Source organism: Hylobates moloch, unplaced genomic scaffold (genome assembly GCF_009828535.3).
Source record: "Hylobates moloch isolate HMO894 unplaced genomic scaffold, HMol_V3 SCAFFOLD_2, whole genome shotgun sequence".
Taxonomy (NCBI): domain Eukaryota; kingdom Metazoa; phylum Chordata; class Mammalia; order Primates; family Hylobatidae; genus Hylobates; species Hylobates moloch.
Genome location: NW_026652277.1, coordinates 136,293,092 through 136,318,997, shown reverse-complemented (window position 1 = coordinate 136,318,997; position 25,906 = coordinate 136,293,092). Strand labels below are relative to the sequence as shown.

The 25,906-nt window shown below is 34.6% G+C and overlaps 2 protein-coding genes across 17 annotated transcripts in view; one reads left to right on the top strand and one right to left on the bottom strand.

The window, feature by feature from the left end:
- Positions 1 to 25,906, top strand: part of CEP85L (centrosomal protein 85 like) — a 217,013-nt gene that overhangs the window by 97,770 nt on the left and 93,337 nt on the right. For all 6 annotated transcript variants that reach the window (XM_032157756.2, XM_058435518.1, XM_032157774.3 and 3 more), the window contains one exon: positions 6,438 to 7,225. In XM_032157756.2, the coding sequence (XP_032013647.1) occupies positions 6,438 to 7,225 (788 nt within the window). The remainder of the gene's footprint in view (positions 1 to 6,437; positions 7,226 to 25,906) is intronic.
- Positions 13,417 to 25,906, bottom strand: part of PLN (phospholamban) — a 99,209-nt gene continuing 86,719 nt past the window's right edge. For 9 of the 11 annotated variants that reach the window (XM_058435525.1, XM_058435522.1, XM_058435530.1 and 6 more), the window contains one exon: positions 13,417 to 13,930. In XM_058435525.1, coding sequence (XP_058291508.1) covers positions 13,675 to 13,930 — 256 coding nt within the window. In that variant the 3' untranslated portion in view covers positions 13,417 to 13,674. Of the gene's footprint in view, positions 13,931 to 21,229; positions 21,347 to 24,391; positions 24,514 to 25,906 lie in introns of those variants that run through there. The other 2 variants (XM_032157794.2, XM_058435528.1) reach the window with 2 other exon arrangements.

Here is a 25,906-nt window from a genome sequence, read left to right as displayed (position 1 = left end):
GACCTCAGGTGATCCGCCCGCCTTGGCCTCCCAAAGTGCTGGGATTACAGGCGTGAGCCACCGTGCCCGGCCTCATATTTTTATTGAGATTAATATATTTGTATTGTCTTTTCTACCTAGCATAATATCTCTTTAGATGAATTACTTTTATAGCCCCACTCGTAGCAGTGTGTGGTTTAGAATATTAAAATATATTTACCTAAAAATATAGAGAATACATTTAAATATTTATTTATTTATTTATTTGAGACGGAGTCTCGCTCTGTCTCCAGACTGGAGTGCAATGGCACAATCTTGGCTCACTGCAACCTCCGCCTCCTGGGTTCAAGTGAATCTCCTGCCTCAGCCTCCCAAGTAACTGGGACTACAGGCACCTGCCACGACACCCTGCTAATTTTTTTGTTTATTTGTTTTAAGTAGAGACAGGGTTTCATGATGTTGGCCAGAATGGTCTTGATCTCTTGACCTCGTGACCTGGCAACTTTGGCTTCCCAAAGTGCTAGGAATACACTTTTTTTTAAAGAATGGGTTACATGTGGCATAAATTTTTTTTTTTTTTCCTATGTAACGTGATGTGATCATGGCATTAGCAGGAAGGGAAAAAAAACTCATTGTGTTGTATAAAAATTATTGCCTGGGCCAGGAGTGGTGGCTCCCGCCTGTAATCCCAGCACTTTGGGAGGCCAAGACAGGCAGATCACATGAGGTTGGGAGTTCGAGACCAGCCTGACCAACATGGAGAAACCCCGTCTCTACTAAAAATATAAAGTTAGCCAGGCGTGGTGGTACATGCCTGTAATCCCAGCTACTCACGAGGCTGAGGCAGGAGAATCGCTTGAACCTGAGAGGCAGAGGTTGTGGTGAGCTGAGATCGTTCCCTTGCACTCCAGCCTCGGCAACAAGAGCAAAACTGTCTCAAACAAAACAAAACAAAACAAAATTATTGCCTTTGTGGTTAGGGTTGACAATTTTATTTTAAAAATAAAATATTATAATATTTTATGTTGACTGATAAGTATATGAAAATGTTATTTTAAATCAGTGTTTTGATACAGGGTTATGTAGTTTACTGATTATTTTTTAAACTGTGAAGACTCATGATTTATTGTTATAATATAGATCTGGAGGGTGGGAGTGAGTGGTCTTTTTTTGCATTTAATTCCTTATTACTATCAGAAGGATAGAGCAGAGAGAGAGGGAGAGAGAGAGAGAGACCGTCCCTGTATATAAGAGAAGATAGAATCAATGTTTTCATTTAATACCAGATGAGAATAACATGATAGCGAAACAGAAGATTGGGATTTTGTTTGGAATTGAGAAATATGTTGTCTTAAATATAACTCACTTGCATTATCAGGTTATAGCAGTGTCCCTTTCTTATATTCTGGCCTTTAAAACTTAAATCTGTCTGGAACCATTAGCTCATCTATGTCTACTGTCAATGCTATAAACCACATTCTTGTTTTTAAAAGGACTACCCTTTGTCGGTTTCAGATATCACTGTTGTGACTTAGATGTGGGATAGATAGTAATAACTTGCATTTGGGATTTGTGGCTACGATTAGGTAGCCTAATCAAGCACATTAGGAATTGCATTATATCTACCTCTAATTAACTGTGTTTCCTCAAGGCAAAATAACATTTTTAAGTGTTGAAATTGTTAAAGTTAACATTTTCTACTCATTTCTGTCTAAGGTATAATAATGACCCTTTTCCCACCTAGATATTCATACTGGGGGAAAATATTTAATTCTTTGTTCATATATTCTTAAATATTTAATTTAAAAATTTTAATTCTTATATTTAATTCTCTTATAAATACTAAATATTTAATTCTTTCAAATATTCTTTTTTCATTTATGTGTTGTGTGTGCATGTGTGTGTGTGCGCATATGTATATCAGTAGACTAAGCTTTGATCCTTAGTTTTGACCGTAATGAACTCTGAATGTCACAGTTAATCAGATTTTACACTAGAACTTAGATACTGGTTGTGGTTGAACTTGGGATATTTAAGCTTAAAGGCTTCGGAACTGGAATCAGACCCATATGGAATGATGTTATAGTAAATGAAGCAGCAAAATCACTTATTTAGAAGTGGTATTTCCTAGGCTCTTCTCTACTCTTACTGGATCATAATCTCTTGGAGTAGGGCACCAGCTCTCAGGCAACTTTTTTTATGCTAAGATTTGAGAATTTGTAATAAGGGAATTTTAGGAATAAATTCTATATTCAGTATAATAGTCTATGGACAGCATATATCAACTGCTTTCAGATTTAGGGAATAAACACTAGTCTGATGTGAAATTGATTTTTCACTCATTGCTGATTTTTCTTTGCATTTGGAAAGTACTGAGTTAGTAAAGGTAGATTGGAAAGTAGCACATTACTGGATACAAGAAGCAGCCAAACTGAGTCTTCGAGGATTCCACTGTGACATGGAAAGTGAGACAATTACCTATTTATTATTCATACTTTAGAAGTATTTTAAACTCTTTGAGGTCACAGAACAACAAAATACCTTTGCAGAAGGTATTTTGACCATATGGTCAAGTTATATTCCTTGGAAAGCAATTAAAAATAAGACATTGTATAAAGTAAAATGTGGAGGTATTTTTCTCCTTTTGCCCCCTTTCCACTATGTAGAGGTTACCTTAGTTTATTAAGTTTTGTGTGTATTCTTTCAGATCTTTTCTCTGCTAGTGAATGTATATGTATTTATATACAGATATGCACATACCTACATATCTAGATATGTATGTTCACATATATGTATTCGTATTTTAAACAGTAGTAATATGTACAAATTGCCTCTCTTCTTTCAAAGACTATAACAGTTTATGTTCCCATCACTGTAGTATATTTGCAGCCTTTAATAGTTTTCTGAATATGATAGAGAATGTACCTTTACTATTAGTGAGTTTGAGGATTTTTTAAAAATGTATATTCTCTAGTTGTGTTTCTTGTTTGATTATTTGCTTATTGATTTTTTTTGGCCTATTTTAAAATTGAGTTGCTAGGTTTTTTTTTGTTGATTTGTTGAAGCTCTTTATATGTATGGGTATTTAGCCTTTGTCTGTTACATTGAAATTAATATTTACTTGTAGCTTTTTAATGACATAATAATAACTAACATTTTGCTTTCTGCCAGGAATTCTTCTGTGTATTTTATGTGTTTTGGTTTAATTCTCACTGTTGTCATCTCCATTCTGTGGAGGAGGTTACTAACTATTAAATAACACGTTTGAGCATGCATAAATCTGCTGAGTGATAGAGCCAGAATTTGAATCTAAAAAGGCTGTATATTTTTTATATTTTTATTTTTATTTATTTATTTTTTTGAATATATATTTTTATTATACTTAAAATATGTGTGTTTTTATATAAGTTCTAGGGTACATATGCACAACGTGCAGGTTTGTTACATATGTATACATGTGCCATGAAAAGGCTCTATATTTTACTCCTTTTTTTTTTAGACAGAGACTAGCTTTGTCACCCAGGCTGGAGTGCAGTGGCACGATCTCTGCTTACTGTAACCTCCGCCTCCCAGGTTCAAGCCATTCTCCTGCCACAGCCTCTTGTGTAGCTGGGATTACAGGTGCCTGCCACCACACCTGGCTAAGTTTTGTATTTTTAGTAGAGATGGGGTTTCATTATTGTTGGTGAAGGTGGTCTTGAACTCCTGACCTCAAGTAATCTGCCTGCCTTGGCCTCCCAAATTGCTGGAATTACAGGTGTGAGCCACTGCCCCCAGCCCTATATTTTACTCTATATAATAGTTTTGAAATTAAAACTGTTATACTTAACTTTTGGTCTATATTTTTATCTGCAACTTGATACAAGACTAATTTTTTATTTTTTTAATTTAAAGATATAATTTAGAGGCTATGATGATTTTAGTATAGGTACTCCTTTAGTAATATTAATACACGTATATGTAAAATATATATAATGCTATAATATGTGAATACAAATATTCCATAAACTTCTGGGGACGTCTGTCCTGTTTCTATTTAGAACCAACCCTCAGTAGCATATTCCCCTTTATTTTCTTGTTCTCCTGATTACCAGAATAGTCTGTTAATCACTGTGTTTGCCAGTTGTTTTGCTTTAATCCATTGGCAACTCTGCTGTCAGAGTAATCAATCATCTTAAGTACAATTTTGATCCTATCATTCACTACTTTGTTTGGAAGCTCGATATCACGTTTCATGCTGAATGAAGGCCAGGCTCTTTACTTAGCAGAGCGTTTGAAGATGTGTATAATTCTGCTTCATCTTTACCTATCAAGAGTTACCTTGACAACTTTTCTTGGCACTTTAACTCCATACTGTAGATACACGGATTTATTTTTCTTCTTATACAGCCACATTCTTTTGGCTTCGCGATTGGATAATTCAGTGTTTTCAATCAGCAGAAGTTGTTTACTGGCTGGTTGAGCACATAGGAAATTTACTTAAGGATATTTGGTGCTTCACAGAATTTTTAGGAAGGCTGGAGAGCCAGGCTTAAGGATAAACTTCCAAGTAATATGCCTCAAATCATATATGAGAACTGTCAGTCTTCCGCCACTAAGCTGTCTAGCTGCTGCCAGTTCTGGGATAGGAATTTTGATTCTGCAGCCACTACGGGGCCACGTCTGTCACTGCTGTTGTTGAAGGGTATGCCTCTGCCTTTGCCTGTATCACCTAAAAATGGTAGCTCCACACCGAGTCCATTTTATCATGTGACTTACTTCCAAAACTGCAATCTTATGCTGCTGCCTCTGAATGTCTGCATCATAGTTGCAGGGTGTACTGGGATTTTGAGGTCTGAAATATATTTTGGGAGGGTTGGAGTCAGTAATGTGAGAATTTTCCTAAATGCAGGAAGTTTCTTCAGAAGCTGATAAGCAGTCTTGAATATGATAACTATCCACTACAATACTTTTGCTCATATTCCTTCATTTGTAATGTTTTTCCCTTTTCACGTCCAAGTTAACAAGTTCTGTGCAAAGACCCACTGGAATTTTATTTTTTGAATTAGTCTACCTGGCTTGTTTTAATCTGAATTTTCTTACAACTTTATCAACATAACTTTTTCCATAAGAGAGTACAAGTAATACGTATCTTCTGGTATAAGAGTCAAACAGTGTGGGGAGATACAGAATGAATTGCAAAGGTCTCCATCGCTCACTTCCTCCCCACACACCAATTTAAATTGATACCCCCTTTCTAGATATCCCATTGATTGAAAATTATAGTCTTTGGTTTTAATTTGATATATATGATGATAACATGGCACTTGATGGCAAATTTATTGAGTATTTAAGCCCTTATTTATCTTTCAGCCTTTCATTTAGTCTACTAAAACTATTCATTTGTATAGAAGAGTATGATGTGAGGGCCTGACCTAAGGTAATAGAAACTCAACTATTTTGGAGGTAAAAATGTATAACTTGGGGATTTAATAAATATAGAGAGAAAGGAATAAAAGTAGACTCCAAGGTTCTAGCTCGGGGTGAATATGAATATATATATATATATATATACACACACACACACACATACATTCATACATATATGTACACACACATATATATGCCATTAAATGAGACTGGAAGTGAACCCTTTGGGACTATTTTTCATTATTGCAGGAGCACCTTTACTCATATTTCTCATTTGAATTAGAGTTTGGGGAGGTTATAAAATGTTCAGATCTGGCATAGATTTTCACAGTTCAGGAAAGACACTGAAAAATACCATTTTTTTCTGACAAAGTTGTGTCTGAGACTTCATTGCTGGATTATGAATAAGACCGCTCAGTAAGGAGTTGGATTTTTCCTTTTAAAGGTACAATACTTTAATTAGGGTAAATATAAACCTATTTTAAATCACTTTTCACCTGTAAGTACAGTAGATGGTAAAAGGCCATATGCTCTATTACGTATCCATATTTAGAAAATCCAATCTGAAAGTATGTTGACTTGTTTCAGATAAAAGGATAATAATAATTTATTCATGTTGAGGAAGTCTTTTTGAAAAGCTTGTGCTGGGCTGGGCGCAGTGGCTCATGCCTGGGAGGCTGAGGCAGGCAGATCACCTTAAGTCAGGAGTTCGAGACCAGCCTGCCCAACATGGCAAAGCCCCGTCTCTACTAAAAATACAAAAAGTTAGCCGGGCGTGCTGGCGGGCACCTGGAATCCCTGCTACTCGGGAGGCTGAGGCAGGAGAGTCACTTGAACCCAGGAGGCAGAGGTTGCAGTGAGCCGAGATCTTGCCACTGCACTCCAGCCTAGGCGACCAGCAAAAACTCCATCTCAAAAAAAAAAAAAAAAAAAAAAAAAAGCTTGTGCTATGAAACCATATTCAGATTTTTCTTTTGGCATTTTGCATTTTACCTCATTCTCTTTTGTCTGTTAATTGTAACTAATTTGACCATCTTTTTTCTTTCCAGATCGTTCAACTTCAAGTGGCACATTATCTTTTAAGCCTAGTCAATCATTGATTACTCTTCCTACTGCCCATGTGATGCCGTCTAATTCCAGTGCTTCAATTTCCAAACTTAGGGAATCATTGACACCAGATGGCTCAAAATGGAGTACAAGCCTCATGCAAATATTGGGAAACCACAGTAGGGGGGAGCAGGACTCTTCACTAGACATGAAGGACTTCCGGCCACTTCGGAAATGGTCGTCTTTATCCAAACTCACTGCCCCGGATAACTGTGGTCAGGGTGGCACTGTATGCAGAGAAGAGTCAAGGAATGGTTTGGAGAAGATAGGGAGGGCTAAGGCTTTAACATCACAACCGAGGACAATTGGGCCTACTTGTTTACATGATAGTATGGAGATGCTTAAGTTAGAGGACAAGGAAATAAATAAAAAACGGTCATCAACTCTGGACTGCAAGTATAAATTTGAGAGCTGTAGCAAGGAGGACTTCAGAGCCTCTTCCTCTACTCTTAGGAGACAGACTGTAGACATGACATATAGTGCCTTACCTGAAAGCAAGCCCATTATGACAAGCTCAGAGGCTTTTGAACCTCCAAAATATTTAATGCTTGGTCAACAGGCAGTAGGTGGAGTTCCCATTCAGCCTTCAGTAAGGACTCAGATGTGGCTTACAGAGCAGCTGCGGACAAATCCTTTGGAAGGCAGAAATACAGAGGATTCTTACAGTTTAGCTCCTTGGCAACAGCAGCAAATTGAAGACTTTCGACAAGGAAGTGAAACACCAATGCAGGTAAGGCTCAAAATCTAGTGTTTGCTTCCCTCCAGTGGATGTTATGAGTACAGTAGCACACTTGCAGTAAGCGTATAACAAGTGTCCACAGATTGTTTTGCTTTTCCTTTTCCCTGCAAGTTAATAGGCAGAAATGTTGCAAACCCGAAAAGTGTTGTTGATAAACAAAACTTACAAAGCATTTGAGACTAATTAACATGAAAATCTGAAAACCTTGTACCTAGCTTGTTCTTTCCTTTTCATTTGTTAAATGGGCATAAAAATAAAGCAAAACATACTCAATCTAAAGAAACTTGGAAACAGAAACAAAAAAGCTAGCATAGGTATAATAGAAAGAGCATCTACTTGGCCATACAAGGTCTTTGATTTTGTGTCTGGTTCTGTTAGATTAGAACCTGGACGATTTTTTCACTTAATTTCTCCGGGCCTCAGTTTCTTCATCTGTATAATGAGAAGGTGGAACTACAGTCATTTGTAATTTTTGGTGATTCATGATGTATTTAGGTTTATAAATCAGATGTACTTTTTTTTTTTTTTTAAAATTATGTGTCAAGACATTCATCAATCAGTTTATAGAAAGCACTTTACGATGATATCATATATGAAGAAAAATACTATACAGCCCCCAACTGATCTAGGGAATAGCATGTAAATGTGTAAATTTCTTAATCTGGGAATGTTTCTATTCCAAGACAATTTTCTGTAGCTTGTTTTAACAAGGAAACTAATTTTCTGATATAAGTCCTGTCATTTATTTTTTATCATCAGAATTTTCTGAAACAAATTAATTCTATAAAAAATTGCAAATTTTCCCTAGAGTAAAAATGTAAAATTCCTATTCATTACTACTACTAATAAAAACAAATAGAATAAATGAACATAGGATATGAAAGGATAAAGAAATCACTTGCCCAGGAACCTCACAAATATGAGTATGATCTGAAAACATAGAACCCTAACATGCTACATTCGTAGGAGAACCCTTAACATGTCGCATGTGCCTTCTTTATTCTTATTTTAGATACAGTTCTTATAATTTTGATTATGTATTTAAACAACACAATCAAAACAGAAGAATCATTATAATTGAATTAGAAATTTGTGATTTATCCATTCCAGTGATTAAAAATAGGAAACCTAATTTTTCAAATACTATCACGTTTCAGTTTTCAAATGTTTGTCATTATAGGAAAACAGAGATCAGGCAGTTGTTTCTCCAGCTGGTGTCTTTACACATAATTGGAGCTGTCCAGTGGGGCTGAGTATACTATTCCAAGCTAGAGTAGGTGTGATAGAGATAATTGGGCAAATTTCAAGGAGTAAATACTGATTCATGCTTTTTATTCTGCTTGGACAAACCTCTGGTTTAAACAAGGTGTTTTTCTTAGCCTCAAAGCAATGCATAGGAGGGTAGGGAGGTTGGGGACACACTGTTGACAAACATTTGTTTTTAAATCTTCTTTCTAGTGCATAGTAGAGAGAGAAGGCAACTAAAGAGCAAAATTTGTATATACCCTGGAAAGCCCTACTTCTTGATTAACTTTATTTGGGATGATCTCTTTATAGTGCTTTTAAGTTTTGGAGTAGAAAGATGAATTCAGGTAAAGAAAACTAGACAAACTAAGTTGTAATCATTAAATGACTGCTTCCCTTCTAATTTCCTTCTTAGAAAACTACAGAAAAAAGTTGTTTAATACCTGCTTGGAGCCTCCAAGTAGTATTCTCTTTATTTTAAAAGCTTTCATCATAGTTGTTTCTTAAGAGCCTCTTTGAAACATTGACTTCTGGCCAGGCACTGTAGCTCACGCCTGTAATCCCAGCAATTTGAGAGGCCAAGGCAGGAGAATTGCCTGAGTCCAGGAGTTTGAGACTAGCCTGGGCAACATGGCCAGACCCCATCTCTAAAAAGGAAAAAAGATAAAAATCATAGAAACACTGATTTTTTTTTAGTCTAATTTTTACATAAAGAGAAGAACCTTAATAAGGACCAGGCCATCTGATAAATTGTGATTTGCAAGCGCAACTCCTAAACACTCACCATGAAGAAACAATATTTTTACAACTAAGAAAAGGAGTTTGGCTGAAAGTCGTGATCTGATAAAACCATAGATTTATATGTTATAGAATTCTGTAGCTTTCACAGTATTTTATCTCATTTCATCCTCACAGCTCCCCACTCCCCAGGTTAATTTGTAACATTGAAGGTTTGCTCTTCCTAGGACTTAGTCCAGAATAATTATTGAGCCAGCCACAGATTCTTTTGTGTGTGTTGTTCCTTGATTTCCATGGTTTCCACTCATCAAGAGTGCAGGAGTGTAGTACTCTGAAACATTTTCCTTTGTGAATGAAAAGAAGCCGTTATGCCCTCAGATGGTTTATGATAGAAGGCTCCATGTGTAATGCCCACTGCTAGTCTTTGACTCTTTCCTCTGTAGTACATCACACTTACGCTACCCACCCCCTGCAACCCCTAAGCTGCCTGAGTTTATAAGGACTATGACAGAGGAGGAAAACAGTCTGGTCTTCTTTTTGGGAAGAATCCTTCCCTTTCCATGGCCCACTTGAGTTCCTTTTCTTGGGGAAGGTAGGGTGGAAGGGATGGAGGATAAACACTGCTACATGTAATGGCAGTATCCATTTGGATTCCTGTAAGCCCATGATGGGTCTCCCAGACAGTAGTGAAATGATAGTAGCCTCTTTATTGATGAAGTTGTTTATTCTTTTTTCCCTAGGATGTTTCTGAACTTCAGGTGGCAGTCATTAAAAAGATGAAATTTTGTGCCTATTTAGTCATGAGGGTGTTTGAACAGTTATAGTATTGGCACCTATACGTATTTTACTGGAGATTTTCCCTTGTATAAACAGAAAATTTGGACCAAGCATGGTAGCTCACCCCTGTAATCCCAGCACTTTGGGAGGCTGATGGAGGGCGGATAGCTTGAGGATAGGAGTTTGGGACCAGCCTGGGCAATGAGACCCCATCTCTACAAAAAATAAAAAGAATTAGCCATATATGGTGATGTGCCCCTGTAGTGCCAGCTACTTGGGAATCAAGGTTGGAGAATCCTTTGCACCCTAAGAGTTCAAGGCTGCAGTGTGCAATGATCATGTGACTGCATTCCAGCTTGCATGACAGAGTCACACCCTGTCTCTTGATTAAAAAAAAAAAATTGACAAAATGAGTTAAAGTAAAATGACTTGTTTTTTGTCTAACATGAAATAATAATGAAAAAGTTTTATCTATAACTTGAGAGTGTTTAATGTATTCTGTTACGTCCTGTGAAAAGAAAGTTTTCTTATTTTTATTCTTATTTTTGTACCCTGTTCTGTCTTTAATTTTTTAACTGAGATAATTTATATATTCAAAGATGTGGACACTATGACACTCCCTATATTAGGATATGACACATTCATTAGGTAGTTAAAAAGGACTTTTTTATACATGTTTTAATGAATAAAATTAGTAATGTGTTTGACTTTTTTCATCTGTCAAGTTTTCTATGTAATATTAGCATAAAATTTCTGGACATTTTGAAGTGTGCTGTTACTTAGCAGAAGAGCAGATCTTTTCTGAAAATTTATTATAGTCCTACTTTGCCAGAAGACTCAAAAATAATCAAAAGATAAATAATCTCTATGTAGTAGCAATTCGTTATCTTATATACATCTGCCCTCTTGTGTGTCTGTATTTGTGCATCTTGATTTTGTTTTATTTCGGGAAAGTCACCAAAAAAACCCCTGTAAAATCAAAACTATAATTAGAATGTTTTATCATTAGTATCAATTGTAAGTGTATTATAGAGCAGCTCCACTGAGTTTTCAGGAACATTCATTTTAATATGGTGGTTCTGATTTGCATTAAACATACATATTCTTATCCAATTAAAATATAAAAGGCAACATTAAGCATTAAAAAATTTTTAGTACCCTGTAAATTAAGAACTTATTCTATAGTAGAACATATTTGAGCATTTAGTATATTAAATTTTAAAAATGGTTTTCTTATATCTTATTCTTTACACTTTATGATGAAGAATAATTATTTAAAGAGAGTTTATTCTACTTTATAATTTGAGTTATAGTATAGTATTCTGTAATCCTCACAGACTAAGATTTTAATTTCTATCAAAGAATGGAGAACAAAAAAATTAGTTATTTCTGTTTACTGAGAAAAACATTGTAACAAACAGTGTAATCAAAGGAATATGACTAATCAGTTCAAATTTTCCACTTGTTTTTAAGACTAGGGATACTTTTTGTATTGGTAATTTACTAAAACCAGTGAGGTGAGTGTATCACCTGTTGTTTATAAGCTTTCTACTTGTTTTTAGGGATTTCCAGCTTGTAGATGAGGCATCACTTAAGAAATCTCTGCCCTTCTGTTCTTCAGATATCCCTGAACCAAACACTTTCCACTCCCCGTCTCTAGTATCTCTCATGGGTTCAGAAAATTTAATAATGTCTCTTTCACTATTGAGTTAGCAACACTTGTGTAAGAAACCAAGGTCAATATTGATGTTACATATTCTTTTAGTAACCATGTTTTAGAAGATATGGTTAATTACACATCCTCTACTCTTTTAATAATAGTTATATTAGTAACATGCCTTCAACTGAAATTAAAATTGTTGGATTATGCAGTATAGGTGTAAACTATTTTAGACTTAATTTTAAACTTTAGTCAACTTAAATTACCAAAGTTTGGTGAATATATTTTCCAGCACTAAATTTTACTTCAGTTGTTTTATGAGTTATTGGAAGATGTTCTGAAATGATCAGAGGAGAAATTGAAAATTTATTCATCAAGAAAATAATTATAAATAGCATAGCTGGATCTATAATTTAGCTCAGTAGAGTGGACTACAAAATAGATGCTTACCATTTGGTTGATAGATGAAGAAAAACAGCTATATCCTATTACAGTTGACCCTTGAGCAACAAGGGCTTGAATTGCGAGGGTCCACTTATACATGAATATTCTTTTCCCCCACTCCCCACACCCCTAAGACAAGACTGCAAGACCAACCCCTTCTCTTCCTCCCCGTCTTTCTCCTCCTCTTCCTCCTCTGCCTACTCAATGTGAAGACAATGAGAATGAAGACTTTTATGTTGACCCACTTCCATTTAATGAATAGTAAATATATTTTCTCTTTCTTAGGATTTTCTAAATAACATTTTCTTTTCTCTAGCTTATTTTATTGTAGGAATATAGTGTATAATACATATAACATGCAAAATATGTGTTAATTTACTGTTTATGTTATCATTAAGGTTTATGGTAGGCTATTAGGTAGTTAAGATTTTGCGGACACACGCATTGTCAGCTCCCCTAACCCCCATGTTCAAGGGTCAGCTGTAGATGTAATAGATGGGCCAACAAGTTCATTTCAAAATATAATCTAAGAATTAGTTAATATCTGGAGAGAGAATTCATATATTTTTTAAAAATACTTGAGATAATATATTTTTCTGTCACTGGAAATCTTGTTTTCCTTGCCTGCATTGGATGTTAGGTTGGAATGGAAGACAACCTGTAAAATCATTCTGAAGTCTTAAGGTTTCATGATTCCAAAGATATAGTATGGTAAGCTAGGTAACTCTAGCTCAGATAATTCACTACAGTGCCTTAAATGAAGAGTAGATTCTATTCTGTTAGTATATTAGTGATATGACTAATCTCACTGTCGCATATTAACCACCAATTCTCATCTGTTGATCATATGTCTTAGAACAGATTTATGATTTACCTACATGTACTAGAATTCTGTGATTCTTTGAAAAAATTACTTAAGAGGAATTTTATTATGTAAGAGTATGGCCTTACTTTTCCGTACTTGATTCTCATCGACTTTAAAAGATGTTAATGTGGCATAGAAAAAATACAATTTCTGTTTTAGAATGTAGATTCTGATAGTTACTACAAATAGTTCTTTATAATAAGATAACAGATGTGAGGAGTCAGTGGACTATTTTGAATAATGACACTTCATTTGTGTTATTACTTTGATACTTGGTGAAGACCTGAAAAATACTTAGTATTAAAGAAGCTTTTACAGTGTAATATAAATTATATTCACCTCAAAAGAGTAAAAATAATGCTTTATATATGAAGTGAACTTGTTGGCAGTGCAGTTTCAAAACTAAACTCTTCATCTTCAGAAAAGATTTGGGATAGAAATTTGTGAGCCATGTTGAGGAAATCAACAGTTGCATTTTATACACTTATTTTAAAGTTAATTTTTGAAAATAAAGCCCTTTTCATGTTTACAAGATCCAGCAGATGAATGCATATGCTAACAATAAGTTTTAGTCTTAATCTTGACCTTTTCACAAAGAAACTCTTCTACTCAGGAAGTGGTCTGTTATACAGTATTGTTTTCCCATCTGCATGGGGTGACGGATTTTCAGCTGATGTGGCAAGTTGCAGATCTAGAGGTTGTAGCAGAACTTCAGAGAAGCATCACGATGATACAGATCAGCAAGAGACATATTAAGATGAGACAGAAATTGATAAATAGATTCTGTAGATTTTGACGTGCTTGTTGAGGCATTTCAATGGTTGAGGCTCTTCTTATAGCTGAGCGAGTGAGGTGTTGGACTTTCTCCATGATACCAGCAGGAGAGGAAGTCTGAAGTTTTAAGTGGTCGAGAGAAAGATAAAAAGCTGGCAGCCAAATATGAGATAACTGTCTTCTTTTAGGTAGCCTGGAATGTAAAAATAATAAATGGATTAGAATCATATATGTAACCTATTCTCAGAACAAAAAATACAATTTTGCATTAGTTCATCTTCCTTAGCACTATTGTTATTTATAACATCGTGTTTCTGTAGTCTCTTTCTCTCTCTCTCTCTCTCTCTCTCTGTGTGTGTGTGTGTGTTTGTGTGTGTGTGTGTATGTGCATGTGTTTCTATGTGTCTGTCTCTCTTTCTCTCCTTTTTTGATGGGGCACACCATGACAGTCTCATTTGTATTAGGAGTAGTAACTTTAGTCTTTGCCTTTTTCTCCCAAATTTACTACAAGTATTGCAGTAATCCTCAGTGTCATCCATTAGTTCCTGGAAACCATGACTTTATGCAAAACAACATAATAACAAAACCATTTTTACCCTAGGCTGATTGATGTAAACAAGAGTTCCTATAGCATATTTCTGGTCACAAAAACATCACCAAACTTCTCAATAAAGACCCCAAACACTTCTAATATTAAACGATGAGAGAAATATGACCTATGTATACATTTAAGAAAGATTAATAAAAATCAGATAGGACAGGTGCAATGGCTCATGCCTGTAATCCCAGCACTTTGGGAGGCCAAGGCGGGCAGATCTCTTGAGGTCAGGAGTTTGAGACCCAGCCTGGCCAACATGGTGAAACCCTGTCTCTACTAAAAATATAAAAATTAGCTAGGCTGGTGGCATGTGCCTGTAATCCTAGCTACTTGGGAGGATCACTGGAGCCCAGGAGGCAGGGGTTGCAGTGAGCCCAGATCATGACACTGTACTCCAGCCTGGGTGACAGAGCAAAACTCTGTCTCAGGGGAAAAAAAAAAAGCCAACAAAGATAATTACCCAGTATTTGGTGAATCAGTGAGTAACAGTGGTTGTGGTGGTCAATTAAAAACATGGAATCAATGTTTGAGAAATGAAGATTGTCAGGAGCACATCCGACTCTATGCAGATCAAAAACAATTCAAATACGGTGGGATCTCTGAGTGCTTTTGTGCCGTAGCATTTATTGTCATGCATTTGTATGATCACCCTAGACTTTACCAATTTTTATTTGATAATAATTTGTATTTATCCATTCATTGATTTTTCAACGCTCTTATTCTGGTTTGGGGTGCTGGTGGCTGGAGCCAATCCCAGCAGCTCAAGGAGGGAGGAACCCACCTTGGATAGGAGGCCACTCCATCACAGGATACACTCATGTACACACTCACACTCAACCCAGGACAACTTAAACATGCCAGTGAACCTAATGTGCACTGTTTTGGGATATGGGAGGAAACCAGAGTCCCACAGATGTGGGGAGAACATGCAAGCTCCACACATACTTAAATGTTGTAACAAAATGACATAGAAAGAAATGATGTTATTTGAGGACCTGCTGTATTTGGTTTAAGGTACAGCTTGTTTTGGGTTATTCTTTTGGGTAAAAGTTCTAACATATAGTTTCTTTAAATCTGTTACTCTGTAGATGTAATTGGTTTGATCAGTCACTGTATTAATAGCTCCAGAGCCAATCTCATAAAAAGGAAATACGTACAACAAATTGTTCCCTGGATCTTAATTTTAATCTAAAATAAAATAGTGTTAAATGGGAAGTGTTTTACCAAAAATACAGATTCAAATTGTCATTCCTTTTTATGATTTTATAGAATGTTATCTTAAGTAACATTTTAATAAGATTTGATGTTAAGTACTGAAGACTATCAAGCTTGGAACGCATAGTAATTATTATTATCTCACTACCACAGACATATCCTATTTACAGACTTCTACTTAATAGTAGTAGTTTCCATCATGCCTTCTTTCAGAGATCCTACAAGCTAGTGCTGCCTGTGGGGTCTATACTTTGATGATTAATAAAATAAGAATTTATATGTCATTACAGAAAAATTATATATAGACTGAAAATTAACTGTATTAACTGTCCAGAGATAATCGTTATTAACACTTGGGGACATTTTGTTTTCAATCAGGATACTTCTGTGTCAATTTTGAAATAAGAAAAATTAAAAACGGAGTAAAAAAGTCAATAATTAACTGCCAGACATAGTGACTGTTAACATTTGTTGATATATTATTGTTAATCAACGTATTACTACCTTACCCCAGGTGTCAGATTTTATTTTCTCGTAAGTCTTTTTATGCATCCCATAAAAGCCCATCTCAACCTGTTAGCCCATTCCTGAGAGAGGAAAGTGCTGAAGGGAACAGAATGAAGTACTGAAAGAATGGCAAAGGGGGAAGGTAAGTATCAGGCATGACTAGTTAGAACCTGGCATTTACTTTTACAAAGAAACCATATGGTTTATGGTGTTTAGATTCTGTAGTGTTCAGTAGTTCAACTTGGGTCTATTATATTCTGAATTATATAGTAGACTGGGCATTTTTGGCTTGAGACTCTGTCCCCCTTCATGATATTGGTCTGTAGCAAGGAGTTCCAAACACCCAACTTCTATCAAATTTTCTTTCCTTAAAGAGTTATTAACAACCTGTATTTTTCTAGCATATATTCTTCATTGTCTAAACAGGTGGCTAAAGGCTGTTATTTAGGTTGTCTATAACACTTCTACTTAGAAAATAACAGCTTATAAAAGCAGAACTACCATTCGACCCAACAGTCCCATTACTGGGTATATATCCAGAGGAGTATAAATCTTTCTGCCATAAAAAAATACACGCATGAATGTTCATTGCAGCACTATTCACAATAGCAAAGACATGAACCGGCCTAAGTGCCCATCAGTGACAGACTGGATAAAGAAACCATGGTACATATACACCATGCAATACTATGCAGCCATAAAAAAGAATGAAATCATGTCTTTTGCGGGAACATGGATGGAGCTAGAGGTCATTATCCCTTGCAAACTAACATAGGAAAAGAAAACCAAATACCACATGTTCTCACTTAGAAGTGGGAGCAAGATGATAAGAACTTACGAACACAAAGAAGGAAACAACAGATGCTGGGGTCTACTTGAATGGGGAGAATGGGAGGAGGGAGAGGAGCAGAAAACTGTTGGGTACTGGGCTTAATACCGGGGTGATGAAGTAATACATACAACAAGCTCCCCATGACACGTGTTTACCTATGTAACAAACCTTCACACGTACCCCCAAACTTAAAAGTTAAAAATAAGGAACATAGCAGCTTAAACTTGACATATATTTAATGACTTTTGTTTGAATTCTTCAGGTAAAATATAAATAGAGAGATTTTCTTTTGTTCTTTATTGAGGTTCATCCTTTAAGTTGCTTCTGTTGATATTTGCTTATTGTAGATCTAGTGGATTGGAAAATTATGGGAATATTTTATTTATATCTGAATAGTCACTTTTTTTTTTTTTTTTGAGACAGAGTCTTGCTGTGTTGCCCAGGCTAGAGTGCAGTGGTGCGATCTTGGCTCACTGCAAGCTCCACTCCCGGGTTCACGCCTTAGCCTCCTGAGTAGCTGGGACCACAGGTGCCCGCCACCACGCCTGACTAATTTTTTTGTGTTTTTAGTAGAGATGGGGTTTCACCGTGTTAGCCAGGATGGTCTCGATCTCCTGACCTCGTGATCCACCCACCTCGGCCTCCCAAAGTGCTGGGATTGCAGGCGTGAGCCACTGCGCCTGGCCGAGTAGTCACCTTTTATGAAGATGTGTAGCAGAATACAGTTAAGAAAGGAATAATAATTAGACTTGGTAATTCCTAGTTGAACATGTGGTTTTGTGAGGTTTTTGGGCTTAAATGGTCTTAAAAGGTCAGAAATTTAAAAAATTACTTTGAGACAAAACATGGGAAAGAAGGGAGTTGGCCAGGAGTTTATCATGAAGCATATACAGGAGTCATCCCCTACGTTGACACTGATAAGTTGTACTTCAATCACATGAAACATGTCACCTTTCCATAAATACTCCATTCCCTTTTGTGATTTTGTTCTTTGCACATGCTGTTCTATCTCTGCCTGGAATGTGTCCTCCACCTTTTGATTGTCTGCCATGCAAGCTTCAGTTGATAAGGTTCAGTTTAAATATCACTTCCTAGTGAAACCTTTCATTAGTTATTAAGGCGGAATTGGTTGTCACCTCTACTGGTTTTTAATAGGGCTTTAGTGTTATCTATATGAGGATATCTGTCAGATTATAGCACAATTTAAATTTACATGTTTGTATCCCCAACTAGACTGATAGTTTCTGAAGTAAAGAAACCATGTGTTCATTTAGTATCCTAGTACTTAGTGCATAATTGGTATGCTTCAATAAATCACTAAGGTTAAATAGGGGATTTTTATGACTAAAACTATTAGAAAATTGTTAATCAAAAATAATGCCGTGGGCAGGGCATGGTGGCTTTACCTCAACTTCCCAGGCTCTAGCAATCTCCCTGCCTCAGCTTCCTGAATAGCTGGGACCACAGGTGTGCGCCACCATGCCTGGCTAATTTTTGTATTTTTGGTAGGGACAGGGTTTCACTGTGCTGCACAGGCTGGTCTCAAACTCCTGAGCTCAAGTAATTCCTGGGATTACAAGTGTGAATCACCATGCCTGGCCCTCATTTTTAATAATAAGTTAAAAAATTTTAAAAATAATGCTGTGATTGACAGATTAACTAGTTCTAATAACAATTTGTTAGTTGAACAGGTAAACTCTAATATTTTCCTCAAGTCTCTTTCTATCACAGATGAGAAAAATGAGGCTTAGAGGATTCACCTAAATTAATGGTCAGCTGATTAACACAGTATTAACCTGAACTAGACTTTGTATAAATGGGTTTTTAGTATTTGTGAAATACAGAGATATACCCTAAAGAGATGAACTCTTTACTGTTTAAATCTTAATTAACATACTTTAAAGATGATCTTATAATCCTACAACAGCTAACTGTTATTGAAAAAGAAGAGTTTGTTTCTGGAAACAAATTGGGTATAAAGGAGATGACCAAAAATAGTATCCTGTTTCTTGTCAGATTTAGAAATATGCCGTAATCCTAGTTATTTGTAACTAACTTTATAATTTTATGCCTAAACTGAAAGCAAATCTGCTTTACATGCTAAAATGTTAATGATATACATTTAATTTATTGGGCTCAATTTTTTACAGTTATAATCTGAAATGTGTGGAATCCTAGTTCTACTGAATACCAACATTTGTATGATGATAATTAGGCCAGATTTTATCCATAGAAGATGGGGCTTCCTGTCATACGATGAGAATTGAAAACCTTTGTGTGGGAACAGCAGAACCCTATTTTTGGAGTTGTCTGTGACCTTTACTACATTATAATTTATGGCATGGTTGTCAGATATTTATCATTCTCTTCTCTGCACTGACAACCACTGTATGAGTTTCCTTTAAACAAAAAAAATTTCTTAACAGCCAAGCTGTTTAATAGAGTAATTTTTCGAGGGAAAGCATACAAAAATAGTTTAGTTTTATTTTCATGTTATCTGATCTTTTTAGAGCATTCTGTTAGTCTAATCATAAATAGTTTTGGGATTTTCTGAACTTGTATCTGGCCTAAACAACCATGGAAACTGAAGTTACTCTCCACCCTCTTATTAAAAGAATGACAATATATATAAATTGGTTGTTTTGACAGAAGAGTGGTATTCATTTATAGATGAATTTTAAAATCAAATTATCTTCTAGGCCCTAGAATGAAGAGTATTGAAAACATGAAAGGTGCTTGTTAGGAGTTTGGGTGTAGAAATGCCAGACTCCTGTTTGTTGAGTTGCATGTCAGAGGCAGAAAAGTATCCACAGAGTATCTTGTGTCTGTGGATCCATGATTACTCTACTTTTTAGGGGAATGAGAAGAATAAAAATAAAGAATTCTTTACTATTCTTTGTGGGATTTATAAATCCTTTGGTTGTCGTCTTTTCCTCAAGAAAAGTAACACTGGAAATTAAAAAAAAAAAATCACGTTCAAGATAGTATTCTGGTTTTTTTTTTGAGGTGGAAGAAGGAAATAGAAAAGCCATTAGGCAACTCTAATCTTTTGACTAATGTCATATACCATGTTAGGCAGCATGTCTGGTGGAAGCTACTAGATATCAACTCCTTCAGGAGTCCTTACTTTGTCTGCAGTGAGTCCTGTTTTAGCAATGTAATATCAGATGCATTCTTGTGCGGAAGGAACCTCAATAGTCTTCTGAAAACTTCTGGTGGCCTGCTTTATGACTTGCTAGACAATTGATACTTTAATGATGTTGTATATGCTGAGCATTAATCTCCATCTATACTTTAAGCATGTTCACCTCTTGCAGAACTTCTCAAACTTCAGTATTTTTGGTGGTATTCCTTTTGCTGAAATAATAAATTCCTGGGATTCTTTATGTTTGTAGAATTTAGAACTTTGCTTTTCTCCTTTTATTTTTGTTTATTCTTTTAGTAAACATGGGAGTACGAAGCAATACTTTATTAAATTGAATTCAAGTAATATCTAAGGCTACAGTCTGATATACTCTAGGATGTTTTTTCCGTCTAGTTGGTTTAGAAGATTAGAATTTTCTATAGATTGAATTTGAATAAACAGGACTTGTCTATATTTGGATTATTTGGAATTTTATTTTATTTTTCTACTACTTTCTGACATTTCCACAGATAAGCCATAAGTGAATGTGTATACACCCTTTTTTGGACTTGTGGTAATAAATTAGGACAGTTCATCATTAGATTTATGATGAATCTGTTGGCTTACAAAAGTTCACTCCAGTGGAGTCATTTTCCTTTTGAGATTGCCTAATACTAAACTTGGACATTCTATTCGAAGTTACTTTGTGGTAACAACATTCCAGAGCTTTGTTGGTCCAGACGGGCTGTTTGAAAGAATCTTCAAGCTGCTTCTGTCTGGTTATGAATAGAATTGTATATGCATAAAAATCAATATATTCTCACTCCTAAATTGACCCATAATGAAGTGCTCCTCATATTAAAGCTGTGTCTTGAGAATTCATTAAACAACAGCACTGATAGATTTTTCTCTCTGAAATTGACAATTTAGCTTATTGCTGTTGCTATATTTCTGTAGATTTGCCTTCATTATTGTTTTTTAAATATTGAAACAATGCTTTACAAGTTTATTTACAAGTAAAATATTCTTCTTAACCCTGTAGGAGTTGGAACTTTAGAATATTTTCTGGGGGAAGAGAATATGGGGAGGTAGTATTGAGAAAGTCTTAAGGAAAAATGAATGCCACTTAATAAATATACCCCCTATTAATGTGAGTGAATTGGTCAACCTTTTTTTTTTGGGCGGGGGACAGGGGTGAAAACTAAAGATGGAGTACCTTTTCAAAGGCACTAGAGGTCCTCAGTTGACTGTGAGTATGCTGTACATCCAGGCTTCGTTTTCATGTGTTTATTTGGTAACACATGTTTCAGAATTATTCTGGGTAAGAACTATGATGTGCTATTTCTGAAAATACACAAAGAGACTACATCTTATCTAATTTATGCCACTGTAATTTAGAAGGATTATTTTCTTGATTTTCTGCCTTTAGGTTTACTTTGCTAGTATGATCATTTCTTTGTTAATTCACAGTTTTGATGAAAGTTAGGGATTTTTGTAGCAAATAAAGCAAGATTCCTCTGATCAAACACATCAAAACAAATAGTGTTGGATATTTAAAATGGTAGTATGGGGGGGGTTCAGAAATAAAATTGAGGAATGCTGAGGACTGAGGATTTAATAGGGAACCTAGAATAAAGTATCGAAATGTGATTTTTGTGAAAGTTTTGAGGAGATGTTAACTTGGATTTTAGGTATCAGATGAATTGAAGGCATGAGTATTTTAGCAATGAAACAAATAAAAGGAAACTTTGATTGGGGTGTGTGATTTTTTTTTTTTTAAAGTCTGTGCAGTTAGTTTGAATTTTGCCTTCCAGGAGGTATTGCTTAATAACTAAGGACATCTGTAATTTTCGTATATTTCTGGTTTTGAAAATGATCAGTAGAATATAATTTAGACTATTAAGAATGTAATGCCTATGCATAAATTGAATTTAAATGAAATGGAATGGTTTTAAATTAAAAGAGAAGTTTGTATTCTCTGAATTTGCCTTTTGCCTTTTAGAGTATCATTTACAGTATTTGGGGGCTTTCAAATTTGGTTTGTCAGTGTCATGATTTACTTTAAGCCATGCTGATCAGTATATAGAGGATGTGCGTGTGGCTTAGTGACAAAACCTAAACTTCTGCCAAGGTTTCCCTGTTTTCTTAGTTCTGTCATCTTGAGCAGTTCACCTTTTTGCATCTTTCCTAAATTGTAGAATAGGGATGCAGTATCAAATATATAATTAAGAGGACCAAATGAAATATTTGTGTACACGAGTATATTAGGAAATTGTTCTTTAAGAATAAAAAAGAAGTGTTCATTGGCCCTCTTCATTTCTGGGATTGGTAATATATTGTCTAATTTAGAGAGGTAACTAGACTTTAAATTTAAGTTTTTTTAATTAAAAATTTAATATATTACATAATTTAATGTTACACGTGTAATGAGTACATTAAAACATTAAAATACATTAAAAATTTCTGAAACTATTGTATTTATGCAATATTTTCTTATTGTTTCTTAATCTCACTAATTAAAGATATGATTATATACCCAAACGTGATTATTTTCCTTTATGCCTACTAAAATACAAATAAAATAGATTTGATATTTGAGTTTTAGGAAATGATAGTGCTGTCATGCCTTTTAGTAAAGCAAGTACTCTGGCTCTTTCATATGTTTTTAAAACTTAATGCTTCTTAATTTAAACATCTTTCATATTTTTTCCATTTGATTTCATCTAACACTTTTTAGCACTTACTTTTAAACCACATGTCTTCATAAACAAAGACAATACTTAACTTGCACCTTAAGGTATAGATGAACTAGTTGGGACATAATGTATGGTACTATCACATTATATTTGAAATTTTAACAGTCTCTGTAACTGTAATTTCTATTAACTGAGACATACTAGTGAGCTAAGGGTAACTTTGATATAATTTCTGCTCTATCCAGAAGTATGTGTACTTTTTAGAGCAATATGTGATATAGCGAAATTCTGATACAATAACTCATGAACACCCAATTTGAAGTGTGAGAATGTAATTTGATAGATATTTGAATAAAAGTGCACAAATAAGCATATAAGACACCTACACTGAATGACTTTTATGTAATATCAAAGGAAAAATATGAGTATGGAGATATGGAGACACAATTAGGATACCTCAGTGGTGGACAAAAATTATGTTTTTGTATGTCTTAAGGAAAGCTGCTTATGGAATTACAAAGTTCTTATTTGTAGTGAGCAATAGAATTAACATTTGTCATAGGAATTGAGAATTTTAGAGATAAATTTTATGAAATTTTTATGAAATATGAAAATCAAAATAAATAAAATATGTGTAATTTTCTGTATGCCCTGACGGAGATCTAAGACTGAGGAAATGTTTCATTTACTAAATTGAGGATTGTAACATAAAGAATAGGGTAGAATTCAAACAGAAGTCATAAAACTGATTGTCTCCATTCCTGGCATTTATTTTATTTTCTCCTTTCTTTCTAAATCCGAGAGAGGAAATGGAGTACCACTGGAGGATAATAACTTGACAAAACTATAGGCATTAATAGGCAGAAATCCATTTACTCAAATTTGTGTGAAAATAAGATACTTAAGAATATTCGTGTGTCAAAATAACTTTTTAAAGTGTCAAATTATTCTCTAACATTAGATTTTTACGTGTTTGTGAAAATTGTTTTAAAATTTCTAAACTTCTTTATGACACAATATTGAATTTAATATCAGTAACTCAATTTATTAACAGCATGGAATTTTTGGAAATGTTTGTTAAAAGTTGACTGGACTTTAGAGGGGAAACATCCTCAAGGGCACTTTAAAAGTAGCTTGTATTATATATTCTTAAACTCCATTTCATTATTATTCACTGTATGAAATTATGATAATATTGGAATGGGCATGCTGATAATGTGCATGTTGTAGTCAAATGACTATTCATATTAGTTCAGATGTAAATAGCTCAGTTCTGCACTGTTTCTCAGCAGAGCAATAAATAACAAAATTAAGTCATTGTTTTTGCGTGGAGAAATTAACCACTACTACCAAATATGGTAACGTAATTGGAAGATTTTTTAATTGGCAGAAATTCCCATTTGAAAAGCAAAATAAAAGTGAAAGTTAAATTTAAATGACAAACCAGTAACCAGGATCAAAGATGAATATGACCTTTTTCATTTCAACGTTGTCTCATTTTTACTGTCACTAAATGGATAAGCATTTATAAATTTAAGCACTTTGTCATGTCATTTTATTGCCTAAGTTTGAACTGATATTCATAAAATTAACTCATCTTAAAAGTTCAGATTATAGAAATTATAGGAATTAAGAATTATAGAAAGTAAGAATTACCAAAGTCAGTGAAATCTGTTTCTTACCTTGGCTGCTGCGATCATCACTATATAGAGTATTGTGTTGTATGAAGTCTTATGGGTGTTTAGCTGGGGAGTTTTCTGACTCTGTCACCCGGTTTATGGGAACAGTTGCAGTAGGTGGAGGAGAAAAAGTGTTCTAGGGAGGTCTTATGATGTCACATAGGAATTCTGAAGTTTCGATTGGTTAGCCACAGTCTCAGTCTTATCACAACCAAACTTTAGAACTTCTTACTTTAGGTATGGAAAAGTCATTAACACTTTGTGCTTCATCTTTTGTTTTTAATTTAAAACAGTATATGGCAGATAAATGAAAAAAATAAGTAAATTTGAGGTGGTGGAAAGCTTTTGTTAAAGATTCATGCATCTTCAGGCTTAGAGATAATTGAATATTAATGGTGAAGATGTTGAAGAGCTAAAATAGTTACTGCAGGAATTTTAATTATGAGAAAAATAAGTATAAGCAAAACAACTTTCATTGAATTCTTCCTGCTGTTGCTTTAATACGTGTCTTCATAACGTTAGCTTTTAGCAAAAGTGAAATATTTTTACACAATCAAATTTTATACCTGTTTTCTTATTTTGTTCTTGTTCTTGTGTGTATGGGAGAAGGAGTATGAGAAAATCAGGCTAATTGCTTTTCGTTTTAAAAAATTATTTTTATCTTACAGTTAAAGAACTAATAAATGTATTTAATTCATTTGTGTTTTCTTCAATTAGCAGTTCAACAATATATTTGTGAATAGTAATTCTTATATTTAAACTGATACATATAACCCCCCCAAAATAGCAATATGCTACTTTAAGTATTTAAGATTTTTTTTAAAACAATTGCATTAAATTATTACACAGTCTTACCAAATTTTTTATAAACTGATGCAGTATTAAGGGCAACTTTATAGCAAAAAAGAAATAATTACCGATTCCAAATCAGTTACATCTCAGTTAATGAGGCTTTATAGGTTTGATGTGTTGAAATTTAAGTGTTGTAATGTTTTTAAAAGGATGTGCCACATTTAATCTAGCAGTTGCTTTCCTGAAAATTACTATACAAATGAGATGCTAGTAAGTAAGATGATATTTTGAACTTCCTAGAACAGTTTATCTTGCAGTAGTGGGGAAATAATTTTTTTGTAAAGCCGGACATCATTCTCCTCTTCTCTGTTTACCTAATTTGTTGTCTTACATGTTAGATTTACTTAAGTCACCACACTTGAAAATATTAATTCTTAACTCTCTTCTTTAATTTTAGAGGAGGTACTTGTAATTTTTTAATTTTTTAAATGCTTATGACAGAGTGAACTTAGCCCACTTCACTTTCTTATGGGTAACTAAAACGTGTAGCAGCAGCTGCTTATGTGCCCTTAAATGGAAATGATCTTGGCTTCTTCCAAAGAAAGAAAATCCATCTCTAGAGCAGATCATTTGATATTTAAAGAGTCAGCTTAAAACTAACTGAAAAATAATATTTTAGCAAAGATATTCTGTGCACATTGCCAAGGGAAAATTTACAACTTAAAA